Raw genomic sequence first — 27,984 nt, 5'->3', positions numbered from 1 at the left:
TCCCTGAAGTAGTCCAAAGGAAAGCAGAGCTATGTTTGGCACCAGTCTGGCTGCAGGAGTTGCTGGAAGGAGACATACAAGGCCCCATCCAACCATCTTAGAGACTCCACTCCAGATTTGTATAGGGTTTAACAAACCAGGGTTCCCTGACAACACTTGTTTTCCTTTGCTCTTTTCTGGACTAGAAGAAAACCTGTTTGTTTCTCCAGGCCTTTTAGGGGTGCATGTTTAATTCATTGGTTTCATTCTCTTCCACTGAGGTTTTCATGCTGCGCGAGATCTCCTCCCCTTTTTTCTTACAGTTTATAATTGTACTCTTAATGTTTCTACAAGCCATCCAGAAAACTTTATTAATGGGTAATATATAAATACTTCTAATAAATGCACACATGGAAGGTACGATCTTACAAATTGCATATACACCTGGTGTGCAGATATTGGGAAGGTGATGCTCACTAGTACGTGTGCAGGCAATGTGTGCAAAACATGTATATGATTAGCACATGTTACTGCCTGCACACAGATAAATCTGGTAACAGTAATCATATAATTTCTTTAGTATATCAGTTGAAATTTGAGCTAATTGTCTTCTTATTTTGATTCCAGAAACCTTGGAAAGTCTGGATTAAGAGTTTCGTGTCTGGGGCTAGGTGAGTATTTTATTGTTACTTTAAGGATAGAGGGAAGAAATTATACCAGCCATGTTCATTTGCATGATTCTGCTGATGGTAGCTCTGGGTTAAAATGTGAATAATAGTGAGTTTGCCATGTTCTTATTGCCACTGTTTACTCCATTTCTTAGATGCCCAGTATAATGCAAAAATATATTATGAAAAATATACCCAAGTTAAAATGGTGACAACAAGCACTTACATATTATTATACTCCCACAATGCAATCCCAACCATGTTGATTCAGAAGTAGATCATATTGAATTCAGTGGGGCTTACTCCCGGGTAAGTGGGGTTATGATTGCAGCCTAATGCTAAAAGTAACAAACAGATACCCCCACCTGCTTCCAAGCGCAGGCATGCCAACATGATCAGCAAGAAATAACTAGCCACTTAAAACACCCATAAAGATAAGCGAGATATTAACAAGCAAGTCAAATGCCTGATGCTTAAAAGATGTTAGCAGAGGTGCTGGCAGATGAATTTCTTTGAGGAGAGTATTACACAAATGGGAGGCCAGTACTATTTTTGATTTGAAAATTTGCATGAATACATGACATGTGCATTTATTTGACTTCACTTTCTATGAAACTGTATCAATGTTGCATGCATCTAGTTCATCTACAGGGGCATATAAAAATATTATATTCCATACATATTGCATATTTTTGCCTTTAGTGCCTCTAAGATCAAACAGCACTTTCAAACAGATAATCTGCGCAGTCAAGAAAGCAGTTTATTTAACATTGTCGAGTCCCGTGTATGATGAATTTAAGTGCAGCTAGATTTAGGAACAATAATTTCAAATCAAGCAAGATTCAGAGTTGTGCCCCCAGAAAGAAAAGAAATTTTTCTACTCAGATTTGTAGCTTCCAATGTTCTTATTCAGGGGATAGATTTCTGTGTTCTATTATGGGTGTACATATATTGGGCAGTAGACCAAAAAATCCATCAACTTTCCATTTAGAGGAAGAGCACAATCCAGGCCTATAAACATGCATTGCAGTGACATTTTCAAAGAGACCCCAGTTTGCATGCAGGTCCAACCAGTAATGCGTTCTATGTGTCATTTGCTCACTGCCTCTAAATCTAAGACGACTTTGAAATTCATACCTCTAGAGTTTGCTTATCGTACAGGGGCTCTTTCTGAAAACCTTCCACTGTGTGGAATCTGGCACAGCTTAGCATACCTCACTGTGTTGCTATGAGACATAAGCTTTTCGACGCTGTGGGGTCCATAGATGAGAGTGAAAACATAATAATCAAATTTGACTGCTCCCAAGGCTTTGTGCAACCTGAAATTGGATTAATCCTGAGAAAACGTATCAATTTATAAGCAGAGATATCTAAACGTCCTCAAGACCATACCCTGGCAACAAAGTGTACCCTATAACCTGAAATGCAACCTGTTCGTTGCCACAAAACCCTTCTTTATTTATATGACTTTTCCCATAACCACAGGGCTCTGCTGCCTATTGATATTCTCACAGTGGACTTCAGAAGTAGGTCCACATGGAAGAGGAATTTGCCAGATTCACACTGAAATATACTCAGAGTCGCAAAGTGATTTCATGCTCTTTATTCAGCTCATAGTGGTGAGGAGGAATGAATGAAAGTCCCCTCAAAGTATCTGCTTTATATACATTATTTACACAATGGGCTGCACATGATTGGCTAATTCCGGAATTCTACTGTAAGCCAATCAGGTTGTGGATTCACTTCTATCTGGAGCATGATTGGGTGGTTGCTGCCAACCAATCATACTGCTGCATTGTTCTAGGACCAATCAGACTGCTGCATTCTGAATCCTATTGTTCTAGGACCAATCAGACTGCTGCCTTTTGGATCCTATTGTTCTAGGACCAATCAGACTGCTGCAATTTGGATCCTATTCAACTCAGTACATAACACCCACACTGCAACTATTTCTGTTTACCAGGGATATATTTTCTGGTACCAGTCCCTGGTAAATCACTGGACTTTTTGAACCTGATTTCTTTTTCCTTTGGGGAATCCTAAGTTAAAAATTTGTTAGAGTGCAATTAAGGTTGGTGGAGAAATTTGATTCAGTTCACATTTAAAGGCAAATCTTTCTAATATGTGCATCCTAAGATATTATAGATGAACTGAAATATAGCCATCCATCGAAATTATCAATTCTCTGAGTTTTCTGAGGCAGTTCTCCAATCAAATAATGTGTGCCAAAATGGATGTACTTGAAGAATGTGTGCATGGATACATGCATGAGTGAAAATAATAATAATAATAATAATAATAATAATAATAATAATAATAATAATTATTATTATTATTATTATTATTATTATTATTATTATTTATTTGTACCCCGCCCATCTGGCTGGGTTTCCCCAGCCACTCTGGGCGGCTTCTGACAAAGATTAAAAATACATCAAAATGTCACAAAATAACATGTATAAATGTCATATGTCCGGGGGGGGGGGGCTGCTTATAAAAATATTTGCATTAGATTGCATACAAAACGGTATATGAGGAGAAATTTGCACTAAAAAGCTGGTGGGTATTTGTTCATGAAAACTTCAAAATAAAATCAGGAACTGGTCCAGAAAACTGGACTTAAGGGTGTGAAAATGAGAAACAGAGAGAAACAAAAATTGACAGGTTTGGTCATTGTTATGTACTGAGTTGAATAGGATCCAAACTGCAGCAGTCTGATTGGTCCTAGAACAATAGGATTCAAAAGGCAGCAGTCTGATTGGTCCTAGAACAATAGGATTCAGAATGCAGCAGTCTGATTGGTCCTAGAACAATGCAGCAGTATGATTGGTTGGCAGGAACCACCCAATCATGCTCCAGATAGAAGTGAATCCACAACCTGGTTGGCTTACAGTAGAATTCCGGAATTAGCCAATCATGTGCAGCCCATTGTGTAAATAATGTATATAAAGCAGATACTTTGAGGGGACTTTCATTCATTCCTCCTCACCACTATGAGCTGAATAAAGAGCCTGAAATCACTTTGCGACTCTGAGTATATTTCACTGGCGACGAAGGTGGGATCCCGCTGAGCTGACTGCCACACACAGCACCGCAACACCGCCACCTGCCGCACCGCTGCCTTGCACCGTGTATCCAGGCTTCAGCTCCGGGACACAAGGAACTCAGAATGGCAACCGACAGCAGCTTCTCGCCATTCAACCCAGCATCTGGAGACTGGGAAGCATACGCCTCCCGTTTCACCTTCCTCCTAGAAGCCAAAGGGGTCACCGATGAAGAAGATGCCAAGAAGAGGGCAATATTCTTCAGCGTCTGCGGAGAGGAGACGTTTGAAATTGCCCGGGCTCTCCTTGCGCCTGAAGACGTTGTTACTGTTCCATACAAAACAATAATGGAACAGCTGAAGGGGCACTTTTCGCCACAGCCCTCAGTGGTGGCTTGTCGAAATGCCTTCTACGCAAAGCGGCAAGCCCCTGGGGAAACCATAACTGGGTTTGTGACCTCTCTCCGCCAAGCTGCCCGGTTCTGCAACTTCTCAGAGCTGGAGAACATGCTTCGTGACCGCCTCGTCGGTGGCCTGAAGGATGAGAAGCTGCAACGACGCCTCTACGCTAAGAAGGACCTAACGTTCCAGGTCGCTCTGGAGGAGGCCCTGGCAACGGAAGCTGCCGAGAGGTCGACGCAAGAGGCACGGCCGAGCCAGCCGTCCCAACCGAGGGTCCACCACAAAGACCTCACCGACGACTCAGGATCTGACAAGGAGGAGGTGCACCGAGTACAGCAGCGCACTCAAGCAGCCCACATACCACAGCTGCCTCGACGAGAAGGAGGGAACTGCGCAAGCTGCGGGGAAAGTCACGAGAGGAGGACCTGCCGTTTCCGCAACGCAGAGTGCAGACAGTGCAGAAAATTGGGACACATCGCCCGGGTGTGTCGAGCTCGGCCCACCCGACGCCAGGCATCAGATGACCAATCCAAGAGCCCCAGGTCCCGGGGCCCAACACACCAAGGCAACTCGACGGAGCTCACGGACTTCCAGGTATACCAGTTGCCCCACCCCAACGTAGAGAAAATTTATGTAGAGGTACAGATAGAGGGGGCCCCATGCCGCATGGAGCTTGACACGGGCTCAACTCTATCCATAATCTCGGCAAGGACCTTAAGAAAACTGTGTCCTACTGGGGGTCCCAAACTCAGGCCGGCCCCATTCACCCTCCGGGACTTCCAGAAACGTAAGGTCCCCACAATGGGGGTGGGGACCTTCAGGGTGCAATACCGAGGGCGGACGCGGCAACTGGACTTGCTTGTGGTCAAGGGCCCCTACATTAGCTTACTGGGATTGGCATGGTTTGGACCACTGGGGCTAGCCGTCACCGGGGTGAACCACACAAGCTTACAAGTGGACGTGGACGCCATATGCAAGGAATTTCCGGGGGTTTTCGATGGGAAATTGGGACAGTATACGGGGCCCCCCATTGCTCTACAGCTTGACCCCACAGTACGACCAGTCAGGCTCAAGGCCCGCCGGGTCCCATTCGCTCTGAAACCCCGTATAGACGAGGAATTGGACCGACTCGTGGAGCAAGGAGTGCTGGAGCCGGTGCCTAATGCCCCCTGGGAAACCCCAATCGTCACACCCGTCAAGCCTAATGGTTCGGTCCGCATCTGCGCAGACTACAAATGTACCATAAACAAGGCCCTCACGGCCCATGCATACCCAGTGCCAGTGGTCAGCCATGTCCTTGCCACCCTGGCTGGGTCGAAAATTTTTGGCAAGCTGGACTTGGCCCAAGCATATCAACAGCTGCCAGTAGATGAGGCCACAGCAGAGGCACAGACGATTGTGACGCACAGAGGAGCGTTCAGGGTAAAGCGGCTGCAATTCGGTGTCAGTGTGGCACCAGGCATATTCCAGAATCTAATGGACTCTCTCCTTAAAGGGATTCCTGGTGTCACCCCCTTCTTCGATGATGTGTTGATTGCCGGGCCCACACCAGAGGAGTTTGAGGACCGCCTCCGCACCGTTCTGCACCGTTTCCAGACGGCGGGTCTCAAGGTGAAGCGTGAAAAATGTCTACTAGGAGTGCCTCAGGTGGACTTTCTGGGATTTATGGTGGATGCAGAAGGGGTTCACCCGACTGGGGACAAGGTACGGGCCATTTGTGATGCCCCAGCGCCCAAGAACAAGACTGAACTTCAGGCCTTCTTGGGACTATTGAACTTTTACCATTCCTTCCTTCCCCACAAGGCGGCGGTAGCGGAGCCCCTACACAGACTCCTGGACAAGCGGGCCCCTTGGGTGTGGGGCCAGCGCCAGGAGGCCGCATTCCAGGCAGTCAAGGACTTGCTGGTCTCAAACTCGGTCTTGGCACACTTCGACGAGAGGCTGCCAGTGGTGCTAGCATGCGACGCCTCGCCCTATGGCATTGGCGCTGTCCTGGGACACCAACTCCCGGATGGAAGAGAGGTACCGGTGGCATACTTTTCCCAGACACTCAACGCAACCGAGCGGAACTACTCGCAAATCGACAAGGAGGGTCTGGCAGTCGTGAAGGGAGTAAAAAAATTCCATGATTTCTTGTACGGGCGGCCCTTCACCGTGGTGACTGACCACAAGCCGTTGCTTGGCTTGTTTGCCCCCGAAAAGCAGACCCCCCAAGTGCTGTCTCCTCGCGTCCTCAGGTGGTCAATTTTCCTTGCCAGCTACCAGTATGCACTGATTCACCGCCCTGGGAAGGCGATGGGCCATGCAGATGCCCTCAGCAGGCTACCACTACCGGAAACAGGCCCTGACCCAGCACCTGCACAAGAGGTTATGAGCCTGGAGCTGCTTCCTGACCGCCCCATTCAGGCACAAGAAGTTGCACACCATTCCAAGAAAGATAGGGTCATCTCCCGGGTCCTGGACTGGGTGTGGAGGGGATGGCCCAGCAGCAGCCCCGGGCCAGAATTCGCCGGTTACACAACCCGCAGACATGAACTGTCGGCCCACAAGGGGTGCCTGTTATGGGGAAGCAGGGTCGTTGTTCCCCAGCCCCTCCGCAAAAGGGTCCTCACAGCCCTACACGAGACACACCCAGGGGTAGTAAGAATGAAGGCCCTTGCCAGGAGTTATGTGTGGTGGCCGGGGATCGACGGAGAGATAGAGGCCTGGGTCAAACACTGCCAGGCCTGCCAAGAATCCCGCCCAGATCCCCCAAGGGCCCCAGTCCAGTCCTGGGAGTCCGCCCGAGCACCATGGTCACGCCTGCATGTGGACTTCGCTGGCCCCTTTCAGGGGAAAACATTCTTCATAGTGGTGGACTCCTACACCAAATGGCTGGAAGTCGCACTGGTACCGTCCACTTCTACGTCCGCAGCCATCCGGGTACTACGCAGGCTGTTTGCAACCCACGGGCTCCCTGACACTCTCGTCTCAGACAACGGGACTGCATTTACGTCAGGAGAATTCCAAACCTTCACAGCGCAGAACGCCATCCGCCACATCCGTTCGGCGCCATTCCACCCTGCCACCAATGGCCAAGCAGAACGCATGGTGCGGACCACCAAGGACACCCTTCGCCGCATGACGCAAGGGGATTGGGAGTACCGCCTTGCCACATTCCTTCTAGCACAGCACAGCACCCCCAGCTCAACGACTGGCCGGAGCCCCGCTGAACTACTAATGGGTCGGCGCCTTGCAATCAGATTGGACCGCCTTCACCCCGATAGAGCTCAGGATGAGCTAGTGGTGGGGAAAGGCAGGAACCCCCGGACCTTCGAGGCCCAGGACCCAGTGTACGCAAAGAATTTTGGGGCAGGCCCTGCATGGGTACCCGCCACAGTCACCAGGGTCACTGGCCCCGTGTCGTACGAGGTGCTAACAGATGGGGGGCAATGCTGGCGCCGCCACTGTGACCAGATACGGCGACGGTTCCCGGGAGAAAACCAGGAGGAAGAGGACAGGTCAGGGAACAGTGGGGCAGTGAGGCCCATAGAGCAGCAGGGGCAAGCAGGAGAGGCAGAATCAGTAAATACAGAGGGGACCCGTGAGGCCGAAAGGACACCGGAACCAGAACCACGACTGAGCGAGCCGGTTGCGCCAGACCAAACAGCCCTATCACAGCCAGCATCCTTGGAACACGAGCCAGAACCTGAACCCCGGACCAGGGAACACCCCAGGCCGCAACGCACACGTAGGCCGCCGGCGTACCTCGAGGACTATGAATGCGACCTCCCGGGCAGGACTGGAACTTAGAGGGGAGGGGTGTTATGTACTGAGTTGAATAGGATCCAAACTGCAGCAGTCTGATTGGTCCTAGAACAATAGGATTCAAAAGGCAGCAGTCTGATTGGTCCTAGAACAATAGGATTCAGAATGCAGCAGTCTGATTGGTCCTAGAACAATGCAGCAGTATGATTGGTTGGCAGGAACCACCCAATCATGCTCCAGATAGAAGTGAATCCACAACCTGGTTGGCTTACAGTAGAATTCCGGAATTAGCCAATCATGTGCAGCCCATTGTGTAAATAATGTATATAAAGCAGATACTTTGAGGGGACTTTCATTCATTCCTCCTCACCACTATGAGCTGAATAAAGAGCCTGAAATCACTTTGCGACTCTGAGTATATTTCAGTCATCCTTAGGCGCAAACATTTTCATACTGTCTGATAGCAGCCAAGGGCCAACACTGCACACCTTTTTTTCCCTGAGCCCAAAGAGGGCTCCGATGTCTGACTGCACCAGGTTACTAGGCTTGTGCGAAGGAGGGGGTGATACCTTGGTATTGCTCTTGCAGATGACCTGATTCTAAGTACTGGCAGGCCAGAAGAGGAATGGTGAGTTGAAGGCAAGACAAAGGAAACCTTCTGGCATGCAGCTGGGGCTGCTGAAAAGGCATCTGCTGGGAGCAAGAGGTGCCATTGTTGGCTGGGAGCAAGACAGGACTGAGGATTTATGGGCAGAACAAAGGAATGCATGTGTAAGGGAAGGTGAGAGGGAATCTTGTTCAGATAAGGTTAAAGAACAGAGGGAAATGCAGAAGAAGCAGAAAGGAGTTAAGTTACACAAAGCAGAGGGCTGGGCATAAAACCCTGCCTTTAGTATGGGATTAACTTGAACGCCTCTTAAAGATCCAACAATAAAAACATGATAATGTGTAGGATCCTGGTCTTTCTTGAAACCAGTCACACTCTGAAGCAAACGTGAATGGCTCTCATTATAAGGGAGAATTTTACAGATAGTAAAATTCCAACTTTAAGCCCCTGGATCTCAGACACAATTAACTTTCTTTTATTTCTGGTTTGGTTTGTGTTTGTGTTGTTGTTTTTTCCTCTTCTCATTTTGCAATATATAACAGACAAGAACTGTTACAAATATCTTGACTGTCTTTGCATGGTGTTATAGATGTAGGGTAAACCGTAGAAATTAATAAATGCTACGGTTTTTGTTATTTTTATCTCCCGGGCGGCAGCCAAGGAGATGAACCGACACAGGAACGGTTCCCGCTCACAACACCCCGCCTCTGGGAAGAGGAGAGGCTTTGCAAGAAAGGAGATTCCGATTAAACATTGGGAAAAACTTTCTGACAGTAAGAGCTGTTCGTCAGTGGAACAGACTCCCACGATAGGTGGTGGACTCTTCTTCCTTGGAGGTTTTTAAGCTGAGGTTGGATGGCCATCAGTCATGGATGCTTTAGCTGAGATTCCTGCATTGCAGTGGGTTGGACCAGATGATTCTATAATTCTAGGAGCCGATGTGGCCTCAGAATAAGCAGGCGAGGGAGCCCAGCCAGCCAGTCCACCAGCTCTTGCTGTTGGGAATGGACGGACAAGTCCCAGGCCCCTATGGGGCAGTGTGAGGAGGCACCTCTCTTGGGGGGGGGGGTCAGCTCAGAGACCTGGGACAGCAGCAGCAGCTGCCCAGAGGACTCCCAAGGAGAGAGGAGGGGAGAGGAGGCTGAGGGAACCCTCCACAAGGGAGTGTGTTCGAAAAAGGGTGAGAGGCTGCTAGCTCTGCAGGCAAGGGGTGACATAACTGGGCTCCTGAGCCCCACAGGGGTGGCACAGAATGAATGCAGTTGGTTAAGGGAGCCATGGACTCAAAAAGGTTGAAAACCTCTGCATTAGAGGAGTCATGATTGAAAATAATATACATTGTCATGCGGTACAAATAGCACACGACAATGCTCCAATCAAGGAGATCTCTCCAAAGTCCACCATGAAACTGGGGGGAGTCCTTGTCTGTTTTTCCCTGCCTCACAGGGATGTCCACTCATGAGTGCTGAGCCCTTTGGGGGGCCCAATTTTTTTGGGGGTTGGGGCAGTCCCCCCAATGTTCCCGAAAATCAGGGGGCAGAGGAGGTCAAGTGAGAAGCTAAGCAAGGTGTATTTTTTTTTTCTTCAGTGGCCTGATGTGGAGGTGAAGGAGGTTCGAAGCAGCCCCCTGCTGGAGGAGGAGGAGGAGCCGCCAGCCATTGAAGCTCCTCCTGACATCATACATGATGTCACGCTTGTGACGTCAGCCCCCCATCACCTTTGCATATGATATAAAGAGTTGCCATGCTGTATAAAAAGAAGAGCTTGCACTTCCTTTTGCTGTGTGGATTTGGCATGTTAGTTCTTCTGCCAGTGCCACTGACCAGATCCTTTGGTACCACGCTTCAACTGTTAGACCTTTAGCTATTCGCCAGCATCTGGCAGTTTCTAGATGGGCTGCTATTAGCAGAAACAGCAGCATATATTTATATACAGTGTGGGGTTGGTTGTTTTTAAATTCTCACACTGCAGCTGTTGTCCCACACTTAGGCTTCGGTTACCTTTGAGGGAAAGATGAGGCTTGTAATGTAAATTTAATCTTTTTTCTTTCTCCTTTGAAAATAGCAAAGTTCTAGCTCTCATGGCTAGAAGGGGAGGGGGGGATGAAAATGTGTTGACTTAATAGCAGGAGCAGCTGGCCGGGCAGGAGGATGGCATTTGCGATATTGTGGAAGACAATTGTTATCGTGAGGAGATTAAGGTGGTGCCTAGCAATTGCCCTTCTCATGCCCAGATCATGTCTAAATCCTGAGCCGTTAAGTGGTTAATTCTGTTTATTCCACAAATAAGCAGCCTAGTTTCTCATGGGATATAAATGTGCTTGAATGTTTATCTTTAAGATAAGGCTGCAGCTGACACCTGGAGTAAAGAGTCCTTGGAAGTTATCTGTGTTGACTTCCTGCCTAGTATTATTTGGTATTTCAACTCTGATGGGAAGTGGATGTTTTACCCAAACACAAGCTGTGGCTTACGTAACTTTGGTGAAGATGGGCCCCAAGGGCATATAAACCCCAGGGACTGTGTTAGTGAGAACCTCTGGACGGTCTTCAGGGGTCATGCCTGTTCCTGAGAGAGTTCCCAGGAACCCAAAAAGCCAAGAGGCATGAGATTGTGACAAAGCTGTGTAGCTTTGTTTGACGTACTTAATGAAATATTTAACCCTCTCTCCATTTATGTCTTCATTGTGTTCAAAACCCTAAAAGAACCGTTGCCCCTTTGGCAATACACTGACCTCCCCATCACCAGCATTGCTGGGCTTACTGGGAGAGACGGAGGCAGCGGTGAGGTCAGAGCAGTGCAAACACACCAGCAGGGCCAGTCCAGTGCTCCCAACCATGATGGCTTGCAGCTCACCAACCATCTCACAGCTTTTTCCCTGGTATGCCACAGCTATGACAGTGAAGGGAGGTCAGATAGCAGCCACTGCCCTGACCTGCTGACCACTATGGCTCAAATCTTTACTCATGAAAAGTAGACGCAGAGTTGCCGTTATCAAAATGTAGTACTTTGTCATCCAGATCTCCTGTCATTCCACATCTATTTGCCTTATAGCATTTGAACGGGCAGCTTTCTGTCACTGATGGGGGAGGTGGGCATGGGACATGGAATTGCTGATGGTGACAAATGCAGAATTGGGACTTTACAGCTAAAAAAAAATTGAGATATTTGAATAGAATCATAGATCTGTAGAATTGGAAGGGCCTCAAAGGCTGATCCAGTCCAATGGACTAGAGTTGTTTATTTTATGTGCATAGTCAAATGTGGCCTAGCAAATACATATCTTTGCTATGTGAAAACATGTGCACGTGCGCGCGCGTGCGCACACACACACACACGCGCATTTTGTTGTTGTTGTTGTTTAGTCGTTTAGTTGTGTCCAACTCTTTGTGACCCCATGGACCAGAGCACGCCAGGCACTCCTGTCTTCCACTGCCTCCCGCAGTTTGGTCAAACTCATGCTGGTAGCTTCGAGAACACTGTTCAACCATCTCGTCCTCTGTCGTCCCCTTCTCCTTGTGCCCCCCATCTTTCCCAACATCAGGGTCTTTTCCAGGGAGTCTTCTCTTCTCATGAGGTGGCCAAAGTATTGGAGCCTCAGCTTCAGGATCTGTCCTTCCAGTGAGCACTCAGGGCTGATTTCCTTAAGAATGGATAGGTTTGTTCTTCTTGTAGTCCATGGGACTCTCAAGAGTCTCCTCCAGCACCATAATTCACGTGCATTTTAGGCAGATACAAAGCTGTTGTGGTAAGACATTGCAAGTGGATTTTGATTTAACAGGAGGGCAGGGAAAGCAGCCTGCAGACCATTCCCTTCTTTTGAAAGATCTAGAATTAGGGAGATCATGGAATTTGTTGCTGTTGTTTTAAGAGATGTAAAAATATAATACAGCAGCGTAAAACTAAAGAGGCCAGTTCTGCTTGATTTGCCCTTTGAAAATGAAACACATGGCTACTTGCCATAGCAATTGCTAGAAAAATAACATTCCGGAAGAAGTTCTAGTGGACAAGGAGCCTTCGATGCACGGAAAGAAAGAATTGGCAATAGGGGACTCGTACATGTCCAAGTGAATATGTGATCTTCCCCTCACAACCCACCCCAATTCACTTGCTCGTAACTTAAAATGCCTTCATGGTTCCCTTTAGCTAGCAATCAATTGGCAAATGCCAGATATTTACGGTTACTTTCTAAGCCCAGCGGAGTTTTAGTAACAACATATTTATCAGCAAGCCTGCAACAGTCTGATATTCGGGGACAGTTTGCCGCACTCGCCGCTCTGAAGAGGAAATGCTTAATCCATTAATTGTTCCAAAGAAGCTCAGTATACCAGTATATATGAACTGCTCTTACCCTGCTCTCCACCTCCAGATCTTGAGTCATATATTTTGGCTGCCGTTAACATGGGCATATGCAGAGCACATCGGGGGCACGGCAGCAGCCCTTTTGAACAGCACTGTCGTGGAGTGCTTGGCACCAGATTATAACAGTCAATCACTGAATGGTCAAACAGTTATCTTGAATCAGTTTTATGGTGCTCCACTGCCTACTGAAGGAGAATATTGTTGAAGTGATGGAATTATCAACATGCCCCATATACCCCCACTTGGCCACATCAATCCGCAAAACCAGCATTGCTATGAGTGCCCTATAATACGTATTTCACACTTTTAAGAAATCTTTTTTAGTGTGGCAGCACCTACGCTTCAGAACTCCCTGCTTATTGGCATCTGGTAGGCTCCTTGGCTGAATTATTTTTGCTTAAAACATTTTCGTTTAGGCAGGTCTATCCAGACATATAGAAGTTACACCTGTTTTAACTCTTTTTCCTCTATTGTTGATTTTAATAATCTTTTGAATGTTTTAAATACCAGTTTCGAACTGTTTTTAATCAATGTTTTTTAAAGTTTTGTTTTATATATTTGTACACCACTTAGAAGGGACCCGTATGGCACTGTGGTCTAAACCACAGAGCCTAGGGCTTGCTGATCAGAAGGTTGGCGGTTCGAATCCCTGCAACAGGGTGAGCTCCCAGCTCCTGCCCACCTAGCAGTTCGAAAGCACGTCAAAGTGCAAGTAGATAAATAGGTACCGCTCTGGCGGGAGGGTAAACAGTGTTTCCTTGTGCTGCTCTGGTTCACCAGAAGTAGCTTAGTCATGCTGGCCACATGACCTGGAATCTGTCTGCGGACAAATGCCAGCTCCCTCGGTCAGTAAAGCAAGATGAGTGCCACAACCCCAGAGTCGTCCATGACTGGACCTAATAGTCAGGGGTACCTTTACCTTTACACCACTTAGAGGGCTCTTTTTTAAAAAAACAATGAAGCGGTAATAGTACCTCTCTATTCTTGCTTGGTCAGGCCACACCTGGAATGCCGTGTCCAGTTCTTAGCACCACAATTTAAGAAGGGTATTGACAAGTTGGAGTGTATGCAGAGGAGGGCAACCAGGATGATCAGGGGTCTGGAAACCAAACCTTATTAGGAATGGTTGAAGGAGCTGAGTATGTTTAGCCTGCGTATGAGGACACTGAGATGAGATATGATGACCTTCTTCAAAGGTTTGAAGGGCTATCACATGGAAGGTGGAGCAAGCTTGTTTTCTCCTTCTCTGGAGGTAGAACCCAAATCCATGGCTTCAAGTTACAAGAATGGAGATTCTGACTAAACATCAGGATGAACTTTCTGATGGTAAGAGCTGTTCAGCAGTGGAATGGACACCCTCGGAAGGTGATGGGCTCCCATCATTGAAGGCAAAGGTTGAATATCAGGGATGCCTTAGTTGAGATTCCTGGGCTCCAGGGGGTTGGATTAGAAGACTCTACAGTTCTATGAGCTACATGGAGCAATGGTCTGACTCAGTATAAGGCAACTTCCTATGTTCCTAAGGAATTATCTATGTAACTCAGGATCATTCACATAATCGATAGCACCCTGTTCTGTGACATATCCTTATTTCAGCATCTCAAGGGTTTCAAGATATAGAAGGGAGGAGAGAATCCTCTTATTAGTTTTTTTAAGTTGTTGTTGTTGTTGTTGTTGTTGTTTAGTTGTTTAGTCGTGTCCAGCTCTTCGTGACCCCATGGACCAGAGCAAACCAGGCACTTCTGTCTTCCACTGCCTCCCACAGTTTGGTCAAACTCATGCTGGTAGCTTCGAGAACACTATCCAACCATCTCGTCCTCTGTCGTCCCCTTCTCCTTGTGCCCTCCATCTTTCCCAACATCAGGGTCTTTTCCAGGGAGTTTTCTCTTCTCATGAGTACTTTGTTTTTTAAGGGGGGGGGGTATAATTAATGTAAAGGTAAAAGGTAGAGGACCCCTGGACAGTAAAGTCCAATCAAAGGTGACTATGGGGTTGCGGTGCTCATCTCGCTTTCAGGCCGAGGGAGCCGCCGTTTGTCCACAGACAGCTTTCCGAGTCATGTGGTTAGCATGACTAAACCGCTATTGGTGCATGGAGGACCATGACGAGTGCCAGAGCACACGGAAACGCTGTTTACCTTCCCTGCCAAAGCGGTACCTATCTATCTACTTGCACTGGCATGCTTTCGAACTGCTAGGTTGGCAGGAGCTGGGATCGAGCAACGGGAGCTCACCCCATCATGGGGATTCATACCGCTGACCATCTGATCGGCAGACCCAAGAGGCTCAGTGGTTTAGACCACAGCACTACCGGCGTCCTTATAATTAATATAGGACCTTTGAGGCAATTTTACCCAAGACTTCAGCACCACAGGATAGTGTCTACCCTTCCAGAAACAAAGTGATCAAAAACGTTGTAAATGACCTTATTCTCTTGCCCCCGTCATGCTGGCTCCACCACCCTTAGGAATGTCTGGTGTGTGGAAAACAATATCCTTAATCCATTAATATTTCTAGCTTTTCCTTTGATGTTTAAATTGCTATTTTATCTCTTGCCCTGGTTTCTCGGGCTTGCTGCTTTCGGTTTTGTGATACAATTCTAGGGTAGCTTTTGTTTGTTATTCCAGTCAATTCATGCTAGAGACAGTTAGCTGTTACTTTCTCCCTGAGTTGAATCAGACAAATTGCTATGCAGCATGGAAGCCCAAGCACCTACATAGATCTCTCAATTAATGGGCATGTTTGAGTAGACAGTGTTTAGGTGAATCATAGACCATGCAGGATTAAACCTTCAATATTTGCTGGGATACTCTAGAGTTTTCATAGGAGTACTGAAGTGATTGTTTTTAGTCTAATTGGCAGTCATTAGAGAAACGCATTAAAGTTGCTACCAGGCTGCCAGTATTTTGCAGGAGGAATTCAGGCACATACTGGAAATGTAGGTTTGTGCTATTCAAGTGGATTAAAGGTTTGTCACTTTGCACAACAAATCCAGGTGCAGTTTTTTTAAAAAATACAGTGGTATCTCAGTTTACGAACTTAATCCATTCCGGAACTCTGTTCTTAAACCGAAACCATTCTTAAACCAAGGCGTGCTTTCCCTAATGAGGCCTCCCGCCGCCGGTGCCCTTCCACCATTCGGATTCCGTTCTTTGACTGAGGTAAAGTTCTCAAACTGGGACACTATTTCCACTTTTGAGGAGTTTGTAAACCGAATTGTTCTTAAACCGGACTGTTCTTAAACCGAGGTACCACTGTAATAAGAATCATCTGGTAAAATCGACCAGGGAATGCACTAAAAGTGTTGGGTCAGGATAAATGCTTGTCGTCATGGAAGCTCCCCACAAATAAATCGGAACAAATGTTCAATAAAGACTGGACATAAGCTTGCATATACACCATGCCATCTATGCACATTCAAAACACATCATTCCCCTCACATAAAGAATCCTGTGGGAACTGTAGTCTGTTCCAATGGTAAAGCATGAAACTCTTAATCTCAGAGTTGTGGGTTGGAGACCCACATTAGCCAAAAAGATTCCTGCATTGCAGGGGGTTTTGACTAGATAGCTCTTGTGGTCCCCCTTCCAACTCTATGATTCTATGAATGCTGGGAATTGAATGGTAAGCTATAGCTCCCAGGATGAGTGTTAAACTGTAGTACCCAGTGCTGTATACATTAGGCCACGATGTGGGTGGAGCCTCAGTCCAAACCTCAGTGTAAGCTTTGCCAGATTGGAACCAAATGGTAAAAGGTCTGAAGTTTCTAACCTTTGCCCATGAGAAGAAGATGGAGTGCTCCCACTGCCAATCCATGGTTTACCATTATTTCTGAATATGTAATTATCAATATTTTGAAAGAAATCTCCAGAAGGCAAGTGGCTGAGAAATAAAATGGCAGTTTGGTGCCCAGCTGCAGTGATTTCCTGCATCCATAGAATTTCTACCGCAGTGTCCCAAGTTGTTGTTGAACTCCAACCCCCATCATCCTCAGTCAGCTTGGTCCGTGGACAAGAATGATGGGAGTTGTAGTTCTGGAACTTCTGGAATGCCACTGTCAGCCAGAGCAGACAATACTGTGGTAGGTGGACCAATAGTTTGATACCTGCATTTGGCTGCTTTGTATGTTCCTAAGTAAACATCTGTTTTCACTGCCTGGTACCTAGATAAGTGACAGCTCCTCCACTAGCAGATAAAGCAATTCAAAAATTGGAAGTAATATGCTCATATGCTTGGCTCTTTGTGCTTTGGGATTTTCATCTCCCAGTGTTTACAAGTTACCTCTGCCTATGAGGTTTAAAGCACTTGCATGTAAACATTTTCAGGTTTCCTCGGTTGCTTTGGTAACATGTCATTTTTGAAAGAATCATAATGGAGAAATTACTGGAAGGCTGAAATGGCTTAATGCGAAGGATTGCAAGAGATTTCAAGGACTGTGAAGTAGCCCCTGAAAGTAATATTTGAAAGTGGAGAGCATGAGCCCTGTCAATGGTTTCTTAGGCACCCTCCTTAAATCCTTAAAATGGGCTCTAGTCAGTGTTCGGTTGGGTTTATCACAAGCCTTCCACAGACACACTCCCCAGCTGTTTCATTGCTTCCAGCTAAGCTACCCAGAAAACCAGGGAGCTGATGTGACTGGATTGTTTGTTTGCTTGTTTATATGCCACCCATCTGACTGGGTTTCCCCAGCCACACTGGGCGGCTTCCAACAAATTAAAACACAATAGGACATCAAATATTAAAAACTTCACTTGGGCAGGGCTGTCTTCAGATGTCTTCTGAAAGTCACATAGTTGTTTATTTCCTTGACATCTGAAGGCAGGGTGTTCCACAGGGAGGGCGCCACTACCGAGAAGGCCCTCTGCCTGGTTCCCTGTAACCTCACTTCTCACAATGGGAGAACTTGCCAGAAGGCCTTGGGAGCTGGAGTTCAGCGTCTGGGCTGAATGATGGGTGTGGAGAAACTCCTTCAGGTATATAGGGCCAAAGCTGTTTAGGGCTTTATTCAAAATGCTTCACATACATTTAGCAATCTCCACAACTGCTGGTGGTTGTTCATCATCACAAATGTGTCAAATGTACATTTTAGGATTTTAAAAGTATGTTTAGATATGTGCCCACTGAGATAGGATACATATATTTATGGGGGGGGGGGTGGAAAAAAATGAGATGGACTGGGTATATGAATCAATAGATGAGAAACTGACACAGTCCTGAAATAGACAGATCTGCCTGTCCCTACAGGGGTGACATTTGAACGCTGGAGTTTCTAGCTCAAATCTCAGTTTCTTAGCTGCAGTATGGTACACTAGCTTTCACCTAATTCACAACCTCCTGCATATGTCAATGCACAAATAAATTAAAATGCATCAAAATGCATAAGCATAAATAAAGGTCAAATAAATGTTCCAACAACAAACTGGCTTGTATGAGGGGACCGTGGACAAATTTATAAAATACACAGAGAGGCTAGTTTTACTCAAGAATGTAACTAATGATCAACTCTATTTCCCCAAGTTCCAAAGCTTAACTATGCAGCTGAATATTGGAATTAACAGAGTGAATCATATTAGCATTGTGAATCTGCCTTTCTCCAGTGCTAGAGTAAATAGCAGGCATTAGTTAGAGAGACTGTACCCATCAGGAACATGCAGGTGCAGAATACTTCCAACATTCATGTTTATCTCCAAATGCTTTGGTATTTTGGCAACTTGCTTCCCACTTCTCCTATCTTCAGTAGGACCATACATTCTGCTGTTCACACATTCTTATCTTAAATCCACAAAGTGCGACCATTATTACTTTTTCCTTGTTCTTCCTTTGTGCCTCTGCACCCAAACAGTAAGTCACCCTAAACCTTTTGAAATGTGCAGCAATATTTAACAAGGTCAGTCAGAAGGTTTCTTCATAAAGTTAGCAATACCATTTTAATTCACCCATTTAATAGTGAAAACCATTAAGGCTTTGAAATGTGATTTTCTTTCCTGGATTGTTTTTATTTAGCCAGGCAGTTTAGTTGGTTTTGTGAGTTGACACCACTAATATTTCCTTTTCCATTTTTTATCTTCTTTGGGTCTTTGTTTTTGCCAAGATTTTCTGAGATGCTTGGTGAGTCTGCAAGGAATTTTATGGTCGCCTCTTTTCACATGCCATGGTAGACTATGGTTTATGACATACTGGCAATGAACAGATCACTCCTACTATTGTAAATAAAAGTTGCCCTTTTCCCTTATGGGGTATCCAAGAGCCCATATAGAGTCCTTACATAGGTTCCCTATTGGTAGGAGAAATAACAGAGGCCAACCAGAGAATATTGAGAAGCAAAGCAGCTAGTAGGCTTGATCTTTATTGATCTGTCGCAACAGGGTGCTCCCCTCACACGCAGGAGAGGAGGAGGACCCAGAAAAATGGTGTGCAAGGCCTTATAAAGACTTTTGAAATTGCCACCCTGTAGATGAAGACCACCCCCAGAAACATCATGCATACATTACAGAAGGGGTGTAACCTAAGACCACCCCTCAGATACATCATTCATACATCACAAAAAAGGCAGTCTTAAAACAGAAATTTGAATGTTGTTTTTCTCTTCTCGTTTATTTCCTGTCTGGCAGGTTCCTTGATTGGATTTCTTGGGGAGCCTGGCCAGTCTTTTGTAGTGATAAATACTTATTCAAACACAGACATACACTTAAGACAGGATTTGTGAAAGAAAAGACAATGGGGAGGCTTTTCCAGTTTGACCTTGCAGAGAAAACATTTGCTCAGTTTAGGAATCAAAATGGTTCCAGGTTGGCCTTCCTGTGCTGATCTATGTACGTGCGGTTATGAATATTGCCATATATCTAAGACCATAAAATTCCTATCACACTACTTTGTTCCTCATCTTGTGAATGCAGGAGCTGCAAGCCAAGTAACTGGGTGTGTCAAGAGGTGTGAGCACAGAACCATGCTTTGTTTTCCCGGAAACAAACCATGATCTGGAGTCAAGGTTTGTTGTTGGCTTCCTAGGCTGGGGCTGCATGGGTGTGCCAGGGGAACAAATCCTGTGCTCCTCCTGGTGTATGTTAACGGAGAAATCTGAGGGCTCCCTTGGACAAGAAAACAAGGACACCAGCCAGGAATACTAGAGCAAAACAGCAGCCAGTAGGCTTGGTCTTTATTGAAGACTGTCGCAACAGGACTCCCACCTGCCACAAGGTGGAACAAGATGGAAGCCCCAAACAAAAGAGAACCCAAACTTTTATTAGCTGCTAATCCCCATGTTACATCCCCCCCCAAACTACATCACTAATACATCTGGTTACATCATGAAAGGGGAGGTCTGGTGCAAGCACCGTAATCTGAGCATTCTGGATGCTGCCCTATGGTTCTCCTTGCCCTCCACCAAACACCCATCAAGTGTAACAAAAGAGATCTTTACATTTCCCTGTTTCCCAGCCAAGTTAATCACAACCTTTTGTCTTCATCTGGGTTTGTTATTTCTTGAATGGCTACCCGTCTGGCACTCAGGTATCAGGATGCCAGGAATTATCACTCAGGCAGAGGGGCTGCTGAGTAGCTGAGCTCACATGTCTATATGAATTTCTGAAGTTTTCCCAGTGAGCCAGTACATAGATACATTTATCAGTGAATTGTTACATTTGGTATAGTGCAGCAAAGGCCCTTTGAATAGATAGGAAGAAACTGTGATGAAGTGTTTTGTGGGGACAAATCACAAAAGTCACAAAAGTGATTGTGCTGATTTTGGTAGTGGGCTGCATGTGCCTGATATCTGCTGGAGGGGCAACTCCCCCCTCCAACCTATACATAAATTCCTGCAACATGTACACAGCCCCAACCTCTCTTGATGCCCCAACCATTCAGGTAAGCAGCAGCTGTCATAGGTAGGTAGTGGCACTGTGGTTTTCTTCCAGCCTCCTAACGTCAAGCTACTGTTTTTTTAAAAAGACTGGGGAGGTCATGATCACAGCCAGCCCTACCATTAGGTACAGTTGAAGCCATCGCCCCAGGTAGCAGATGCTGGAGGTTGTGCTGTCAGCCCCATGGCTGCTGCTTCTGAGCCCTCCAACCATTCCCCTCTTTGGAGGAGAGAGCTGTGCATGCCACATGACCTGGCCTGGCTCTGGTGAAGAATACTCTCCCATCGCCAGTGCTCAAGTAAGATGGAGCTGCCCATTGGGTCATTGCTGAGATGAGAGAGGGCACCATCTTGTCCTTTGCTTCAGGCGGCAAAAAGTCTTCAGCCGGCCCTGAGCATTATTTGATCAAAATGGGGGACAGGGTAGGACTCAGGCGGTGGGGTTCATTTTATTAAGCCTTTCCGACTATCTGATAATGCGCATATTAACACATGTGCATTTCTGAGCGAGACATGTTTGGGGCTGCTTTGCGGCTGTGATTGAATCTAAGTGACACGGTAACTAGGTGATAAACAGCATGGGGTGATTTTTAAATTTCCCATTTTTTCACACTACAGCACCCTGTCTTCTGCATCACGATGTGCAAACTCAAGTGATGGTGACAGAAGCAAAGGCTTGTTTGAGCTCTTACTCATCTGTGGTATTTTTCAGCTTTAGGTATTTGACGAACAAGAGCAGGGCAAATCTTCTCAATGAAGATCTTTATCTTAATTGGCATCTGTATTGGATTTGAATTGATTTTATACATGAGCTGTTTAAACTGTGTATGAATCTTTTAAATTGTTTTTATATATCTGCAATTGTTTTAACTGGTTTTTATATATGTTAACTGTTGTGTGGATAGATGATAGATAGATAGATAGATAGATACCGTATTTTTCGCTCCGTAAGACGCATCTGACCATAAGACGCACCTAGTTTTTAGAGGGGGGAAGCAAGGAAAAAAAATATTCTGCGTAGAGCATGTAAGCGGCTCTCGCTTTTCTTGCTTTAAACCCTTCCGTCCCTCCTCCCGCTTCGCTGAGAAGCCAGCAGAGCAAGAGTGATAGCTGCACAGCGCCTCTTGTTCTGCTGGCTTCCCAGCAAAGCAGGATGAGGGACAAAAGGGAGCCCTTACAAGGCAGCATTGAGCAGAGCCTGGTCTTTCTGGGAGGTGTGGGAAGAGACAGAGGGCAGCCCGTCAGTCCCTTCTCCCACCTCGCAGAAAAGCCCCCAAAGAGCGCACAGCTCTTGCTGGCTTTTCCAGGAGGTGTGGGAAGGGACAGAGGGCAGCCCGTCAGTCTCTTTTCCCTCCTCAGGGAAAAGCCCCCAAAAGCCGCACACACGCTCCGCGCGGCTCTTTAAAGGGAGCACTGAGCAGAGCCTCCCGCCTGCATTCGCTCCATAAGACGCACACACATTTCCCCTTACTTTCTAGGAGGGAAAAAGTGCGTCTTATGGAGCGGAAAATACAGTAGATAGATAGATAGATCACACAGTGAGAGATTTACTAGCATATTGCATACCTGTAAAGGAAAGGATACCCGTTAACAAATGACTAGGGCACTGGTTGGCAAGCTTGAACAACAAAATGCACAACTTTGTCCCAAGTGTCAAAATCGCCAAAAAAATGCTTGCTCCAGGTGAGAGATTTTTGTGTGTGATAGGACTTTTTAAAGAGCAAAAACAGATTTGAAATAATAAAGAGAAGTAAGAAAAATACTAAGGAGAAAATAATATTTCTTCTACATTGCAGACATGTTCATTTTAAAACTCATTCTCACACTCACTTTTCACTGCCAGGGAGGTTGCTGGGTTAATCCATTACTGGAAAACAAACACAGAACCTTTAAAGATTAACAGAATGATTGTGCCATTAGCTGTTGCGAACTTTGCGTGATCTTGCACAGCTCTCAATCATTCTCATGAGGCCTAGACGGGAGAACTTCTCAGTGGATGATGACCTTAATGTTTGATGAGAGGTTTCAGAAATCTCGAAACTCATCTTGACACCATGAAGCATGAGTTACATCTAGTATTAAGGTTAACTATGTATTCCCCTTCACACATGATTGCAATATTGCGGTCAAGAGAAGAGGGCTGTGTCTGCTGATCCTGCCTCTATTGCCACATCTATGCTGACCTCCCCTCACCCCATTTACTATTTGGGGGACACAAGGGAACCCTGCTCTGTACATGTAGGCTTTCCCCCAAATGTAGATCCCTGATTGCACACGGCTGCTCATCACATACGTCAATTTCAGTTTTTCTCTGTTTCTCATTTTTCCCAATCGTAAGTTCAGTTTGCCACCTTTCCACATCTGTTTGCAAACTTTTGTGGGGAGGACATCCTCATTAACATTAATCTACATTCCAGAATGCATTTCTCTTGAGACACAGTATTTATGTATTCAATTTTGCCCAAAATATCCGCCGCCCCCCCGGCATTTCTGACTATTACAATGCATTGCTGTTATTTTCACCAATTCTTAGGCACACTTTATTCTAACATATACACTTTTGTATGTTTGGGGGGTTTTATTGGTTGGAGAATTGCATCACAAAATTCAGAGAAATGTGAATTTCCGAAAAGAGCTGTCTTTCAAAGAATTCTAGAGTTGGAAGGGACCATGAGGATCATCTCGTCTAAACCCTTGCAATGCAGAAAAGTGCAGCTGTCCCATGAGGCAGTGGTTTTGAACCAGTGTGTGTGGCACCCTGGGGTGCCTTGAATGATGGTCAGGGGTGCTGCGGGCAACACTGGCCTCTGTCCCTCTTTCCTTCCTTCCCTCCCTCCCTCTCATGCCCTCTCGCATCTCTGCCTCCTAAAGGCTTGCACAGCTGTTTATTGCACCAGCCATGGCTATAAGCTCCACAGCGACCTCTCTTTGTGATGGGGAGGGGAGGAGAGCCAGTGTGGTGTAGTGGTTAAGAGCAGTAGTCTCGTAATCTGGTGAACCGGGTTCGCGTCTCCACTCCTCCACATGCAGCTGCTGGGTGACCTTGGGCTAGTCACACTTCTCTGAAGTCTCTCAGCCCCACTCACCTCACAGAGTGTTTGTTGTGGGGGAGGAAGGGAAAGGAGAATGTTAGCCGCTTTGAGACTCCATCGGGTAGTAATGAAGCGGGATAAACTCTTCTTCTTCTCTTCTTCAGAGACCAGGGATGGCAGCAGCAGCTGCCCGTAGGACTCCCAAGGAGAGGGGAAAGGAGAAGAAGTTGAGGGAACCCTCTACAAGGGAGGGTGTTTGAAAAGGGGTCAGAGGTTGCTAGCTCTGCAGGCAAGGGGTGGCATAACTGGGCTCCTGAGCCCCATAGGGGTGCCTCAGAAGAATATAGTTGGTCAAGGGAGCCGTGGACTCAAAAAAGGTTGAAAACTTCTGCTATAAGGGGATTGAACCTGCAACCTTCATGTTACCAACGCCATGCTCTAACCAACTGAGTTTCAATTCACATAATGGTTTAGGAAGTGCACATTGGGTAGGTTCTCACTGAAAGGTAAGCCGCACCAAGTTTATCCACCATTGCTGTACTCCCCACCATAGACTTCACCCCAGTACAGTATGTGGCTGGCGGGGGGGGGCATAGCTGTCAACCTTTCCTTTTTTGCAGGAAATTCCCTTATTTCAGCGCCGTTTCCCGCTGCTTCCTGCTGCTATCCTGGATTGTTAGATATTCCGTAGACCAGCGGTTCTCAACCTGTGGGTCCCCAGATGTCGTTGGACTACAACTCCCATCATTCCTGAGCTCTGGCATGGCTCGCTAGCGGTGATGGGAGTTGTAGTTCAACAACATCTGGGGACCCACAGGTTGAGAAAGGCTGCTGTAGACTGTCTCTGGGACAGGTGAGGCTGCTGATCCCTTATTTTCAAATCCAAAAGTTGACAGCTATGCTGCTGATCCCTTATTTTCGAGGCTGCTGATCCCTTATTTTAAAATCTGAAAGTTGACAGCTGGGGGGGGGGTAGGAAAGACACAACAGGCAGCAATTGCCTTCCTGCTACCCCTGCCAGAGAATAAGGCTCTCATGAAGAACGTGTGAAGGCAACTTCTATCTTTCTCTATTGCTTAAGCCTGAGCGTGGGGCTTTGTCGGGTGAGTGTGTATGGGCCTGCCCTTCTCCCTTGCCTGATTATCAACATATATATTTTTTCTCCATAGTGCCTGAATAGGTTTAATGTTGCCTACAATGCAATGATATGCATAAGCCAAGCTCTGGTTGTGTTTTTCAAATCCCAGGGTATTATCTCTCTACAGCTGGTGGCAATGAGCGCTGGCAGGAACTATGCATCGTCATGACATCCTGCTCTCTCTACTAGCTGAGTTATCGGAGTGTTTGAAATATACTCGGAGTCGAGTGGATTTCATGCTCTTTATTCAGCTCATAGTAGCGAGGAATGAAAGTTCCCCCAAAATATCTGCTTTATATACATTATTTACACAATGGGCCCAACGTGATTGGCTAATTCCTGGATTCTCCTGTAGGCCAATCAGGTTGCAGATTCACTTCCACCTGGAGCTGGATTGGGTGGCTCCTGTGGACCAATCATACTGCTGCATTGTTCTAGGACCAATCAGACTGCTGCATTCTGAATCCTATTGTTCTAGGACCAATCAGACTGCTGCATTTGGATCCTATTCAACTCAGTACATAACAGTGTTCATACAAGATCATACTCTCCCCACCCCCACCCCTACCCCCAGAGTAAAATTAATCTGTAATGGCTGGTTGCTGATCTAGCGGCACATACAGAAGCCAGCTGTGTAACTGCTGCAAGTGTATTCTTGAAGTTTTCACTCACAAAACTGACCAATTGGGCTCCGTGACTCAATCCTTAGGCTGTCACATAGCTGGCACATGTGTTTCAATTCACTGAAAATGCAGGAAAGCAAACCTCTCTTCAGTTAACCCAAATCTATGCAACAACTACACACACACACACACAGCGTAATGGTGTGATTCTATGTAACATGTTGTGTTAAATGGAACTTACTCTCGGGGGGGGGGGGTAGTATATACGATTGCATTCTAAAAGCACAATCCTTTGCATATTAAAGATTACAGCCTAACGGTGCAAGCTCATGTAGAGCAGTGTCATGTCTAGGGTGCCAGACTTGAACCTGGGAAACTAGGATTCAAATCCCCATTTGGCAGTATAGTTAAATAAAGCTCTTACCTTGCCCTCACAGGGTTCTTGCGAGTATAAAATGAGGAGAGAGAGAGAACAATGAAAATAATTGCAATAAAAATAGTTGCAATAAAAATATTTACTTGCAGGGAAGTCCTGTTCCGATGGTTTTGTTGTTTGTTTTGAAAGCACATGCATACTCTGGATTAAAACAGGTATGCTTTAGGTTTTATATCTCATGTAAACAACGGAGTTCAGCAGACTTCCCAGGCTTGGTGTTCTTTTGACCTTTTAGACTACAACATCCATGACCTCAATGTGCTGTTGGGAGCTGACTGGGTGCTGGCTGGGACTGAAGGATGTTGTACTCCAAAACATTCAGAGGTTGCTATGAAGGGGAAGGCTTGCTTCTGCACTCTCTCACCTGTGAGTAAACCCCATTGAACTCAATGGGGTTTGCTCCTAAGAAGGCATGTAGAGGACTGCACTGCAAACTGAATTAAGCGAGCTTGACTTGTCCCTATTCAGAAATTCTGTGCAGAGCAGTTAATGTGGGAACTGTCATGTGGAGCGGATGTCTGATCAAATCTAGCTTCTAGCTGCACCATGGGCTCTTTTTCATACTGACTTACCCATAATTGCTAACAGGAGCGGTGCATTCACTGACAGTAATCTCTTCCTATCGAAACATTTCATCCATGTCCTATTCAGAAAGGAGAAATCCCTACCTAGCTATGACAAGGCTGTTTAAGTAACGGAAGCCCGGCCACTGTCGCTTGTCAGGCAATTAAATTGAAAGCATTCAACATCCTTGGAGTACATTCTCATTAGGAAAGAGCTCGTCGAACAAATCAGCTTGGGGAGATTCTCTGAGGGAAAGTTTCCTAATTATTATGTGTTTCATATATTAAAGGAAAGCCCTAAAGAGTAACAAATCACTGTGTTTCTTCCTAGGGACGTGGGTCACATTTGGAGGTCAAATTTCAGACGAGGTAAGCAAAGTTTCATTTAACTACAACTTGCAAAAAAAAGAGAGAGATTTGGCTGCGTCTTATTTCTTATATGTCTTTTTAATTAAAAGGCAAACCACAGATGACAGAATGTACAGAGTCCATTCCGGCAACAGGAATGATCTTACATAAAAGAAAAGGGATTTGTGCTTTTCATGCACTTCAGAACATCTTTTCAGAACCTGGAATTTAATGGACAGCACCTCTGGCATTAAATGGCTCTGCGATCCAATTAAAATACCTTTTTAAACATGTTCCTGAAAAGAAAAGACACCTGTGGACCACTGACAGGGATATGAAGAATACATTTTGAGGTCAGGGCAGTGAGGAGCGTGAGTTGTGAGCTTAGCAGACCTGATTCACAATTCAGCTCCAACATGGGCTCAGTCGATAACCTCAGGCACCAGCTACAAATTACAATGAACACAAGACCTCTCCTACTGGCAACATATCCCCAGTAGTGTTTGGTTACACAGATAACATGGTATTATCTTTGTTGTTTCTTAGGCACTCCTCTCCACACCTTTCTATGTTCTCTATGTTATGCTAAAACAGTGGTTAAAAGGCTACAATCCTAGATTATTATTTTTCCTGGGAGTGAGTCCCATTGAATTCAATGGAACATTTCTCAGCGGGATTGCACTGCCCATTTCTTACATTCGTGTTGTAACGTTGGCTTGCAGAAACTGGCCTCTTTTTCTCTCCATGACATCGACCCGTGATGGTGGGCAACAGGGTCCAAGTTGATAGCTACTCCAAGGTGGCAAATACGTGGGTTCCAGGTTTCAGGTTTTAAAACTTGTTTTTCTGGCTTGAACATGAGCTGAAGGGAGGTTATAAGGGAGAAGACCTATGAGGGGACTTTTCTGGGCTCAGGGTGGGAGAGGCTGCTAAGCAGATCTTTCGGCGGGTGGCAACATGCTAGAGGACAGAGCTGAGTGTGCTACACAGCCTATCCTGCCCCTCCTAACCTGGCTTGCTGCTTCAGATGTGCGAGAAGTGAGAGTCAACTGCCAATCTAGTTGGCTGCTGTCCACCAAGGAACGGGACCATATGTCCTTCACATAATCCCTTATGCTGGCCCTGCTTCTACAATATTTCAAAATGGTGTACTGGACACAAGAAAGGCGCTTGCCTCCATCA

General features: G+C 46.1%; 1 protein-coding gene across 2 annotated transcripts in view; it reads left to right on the top strand.

The window, feature by feature from the left end:
* The window catches only part of KCNAB1 (potassium voltage-gated channel subfamily A regulatory beta subunit 1), a 207,627-nt gene that overhangs the window by 124,280 nt on the left and 55,363 nt on the right, over positions 1–27,984 (top strand). For both annotated transcript variants that reach the window (XM_083613476.1, XM_083613477.1), the window contains exons 2-3: positions 607–650; positions 26,786–26,823. In XM_083613476.1, the coding sequence (XP_083469602.1) occupies positions 607–650; positions 26,786–26,823 (82 nt within the window). The remainder of the gene's footprint in view (positions 1–606; positions 651–26,785; positions 26,824–27,984) is intronic.

This window comes from Podarcis filfolensis (assembly GCF_964270895.1).
Source record: "Podarcis filfolensis genome assembly, chromosome: 5".
In the NCBI taxonomy this organism is placed as follows: domain Eukaryota; kingdom Metazoa; phylum Chordata; class Lepidosauria; order Squamata; family Lacertidae; genus Podarcis; species Podarcis filfolensis.
The sequence above is the reverse complement of the archived record's forward strand: the minus strand, read 5'-3'. Positions and strand labels throughout refer to the sequence as shown.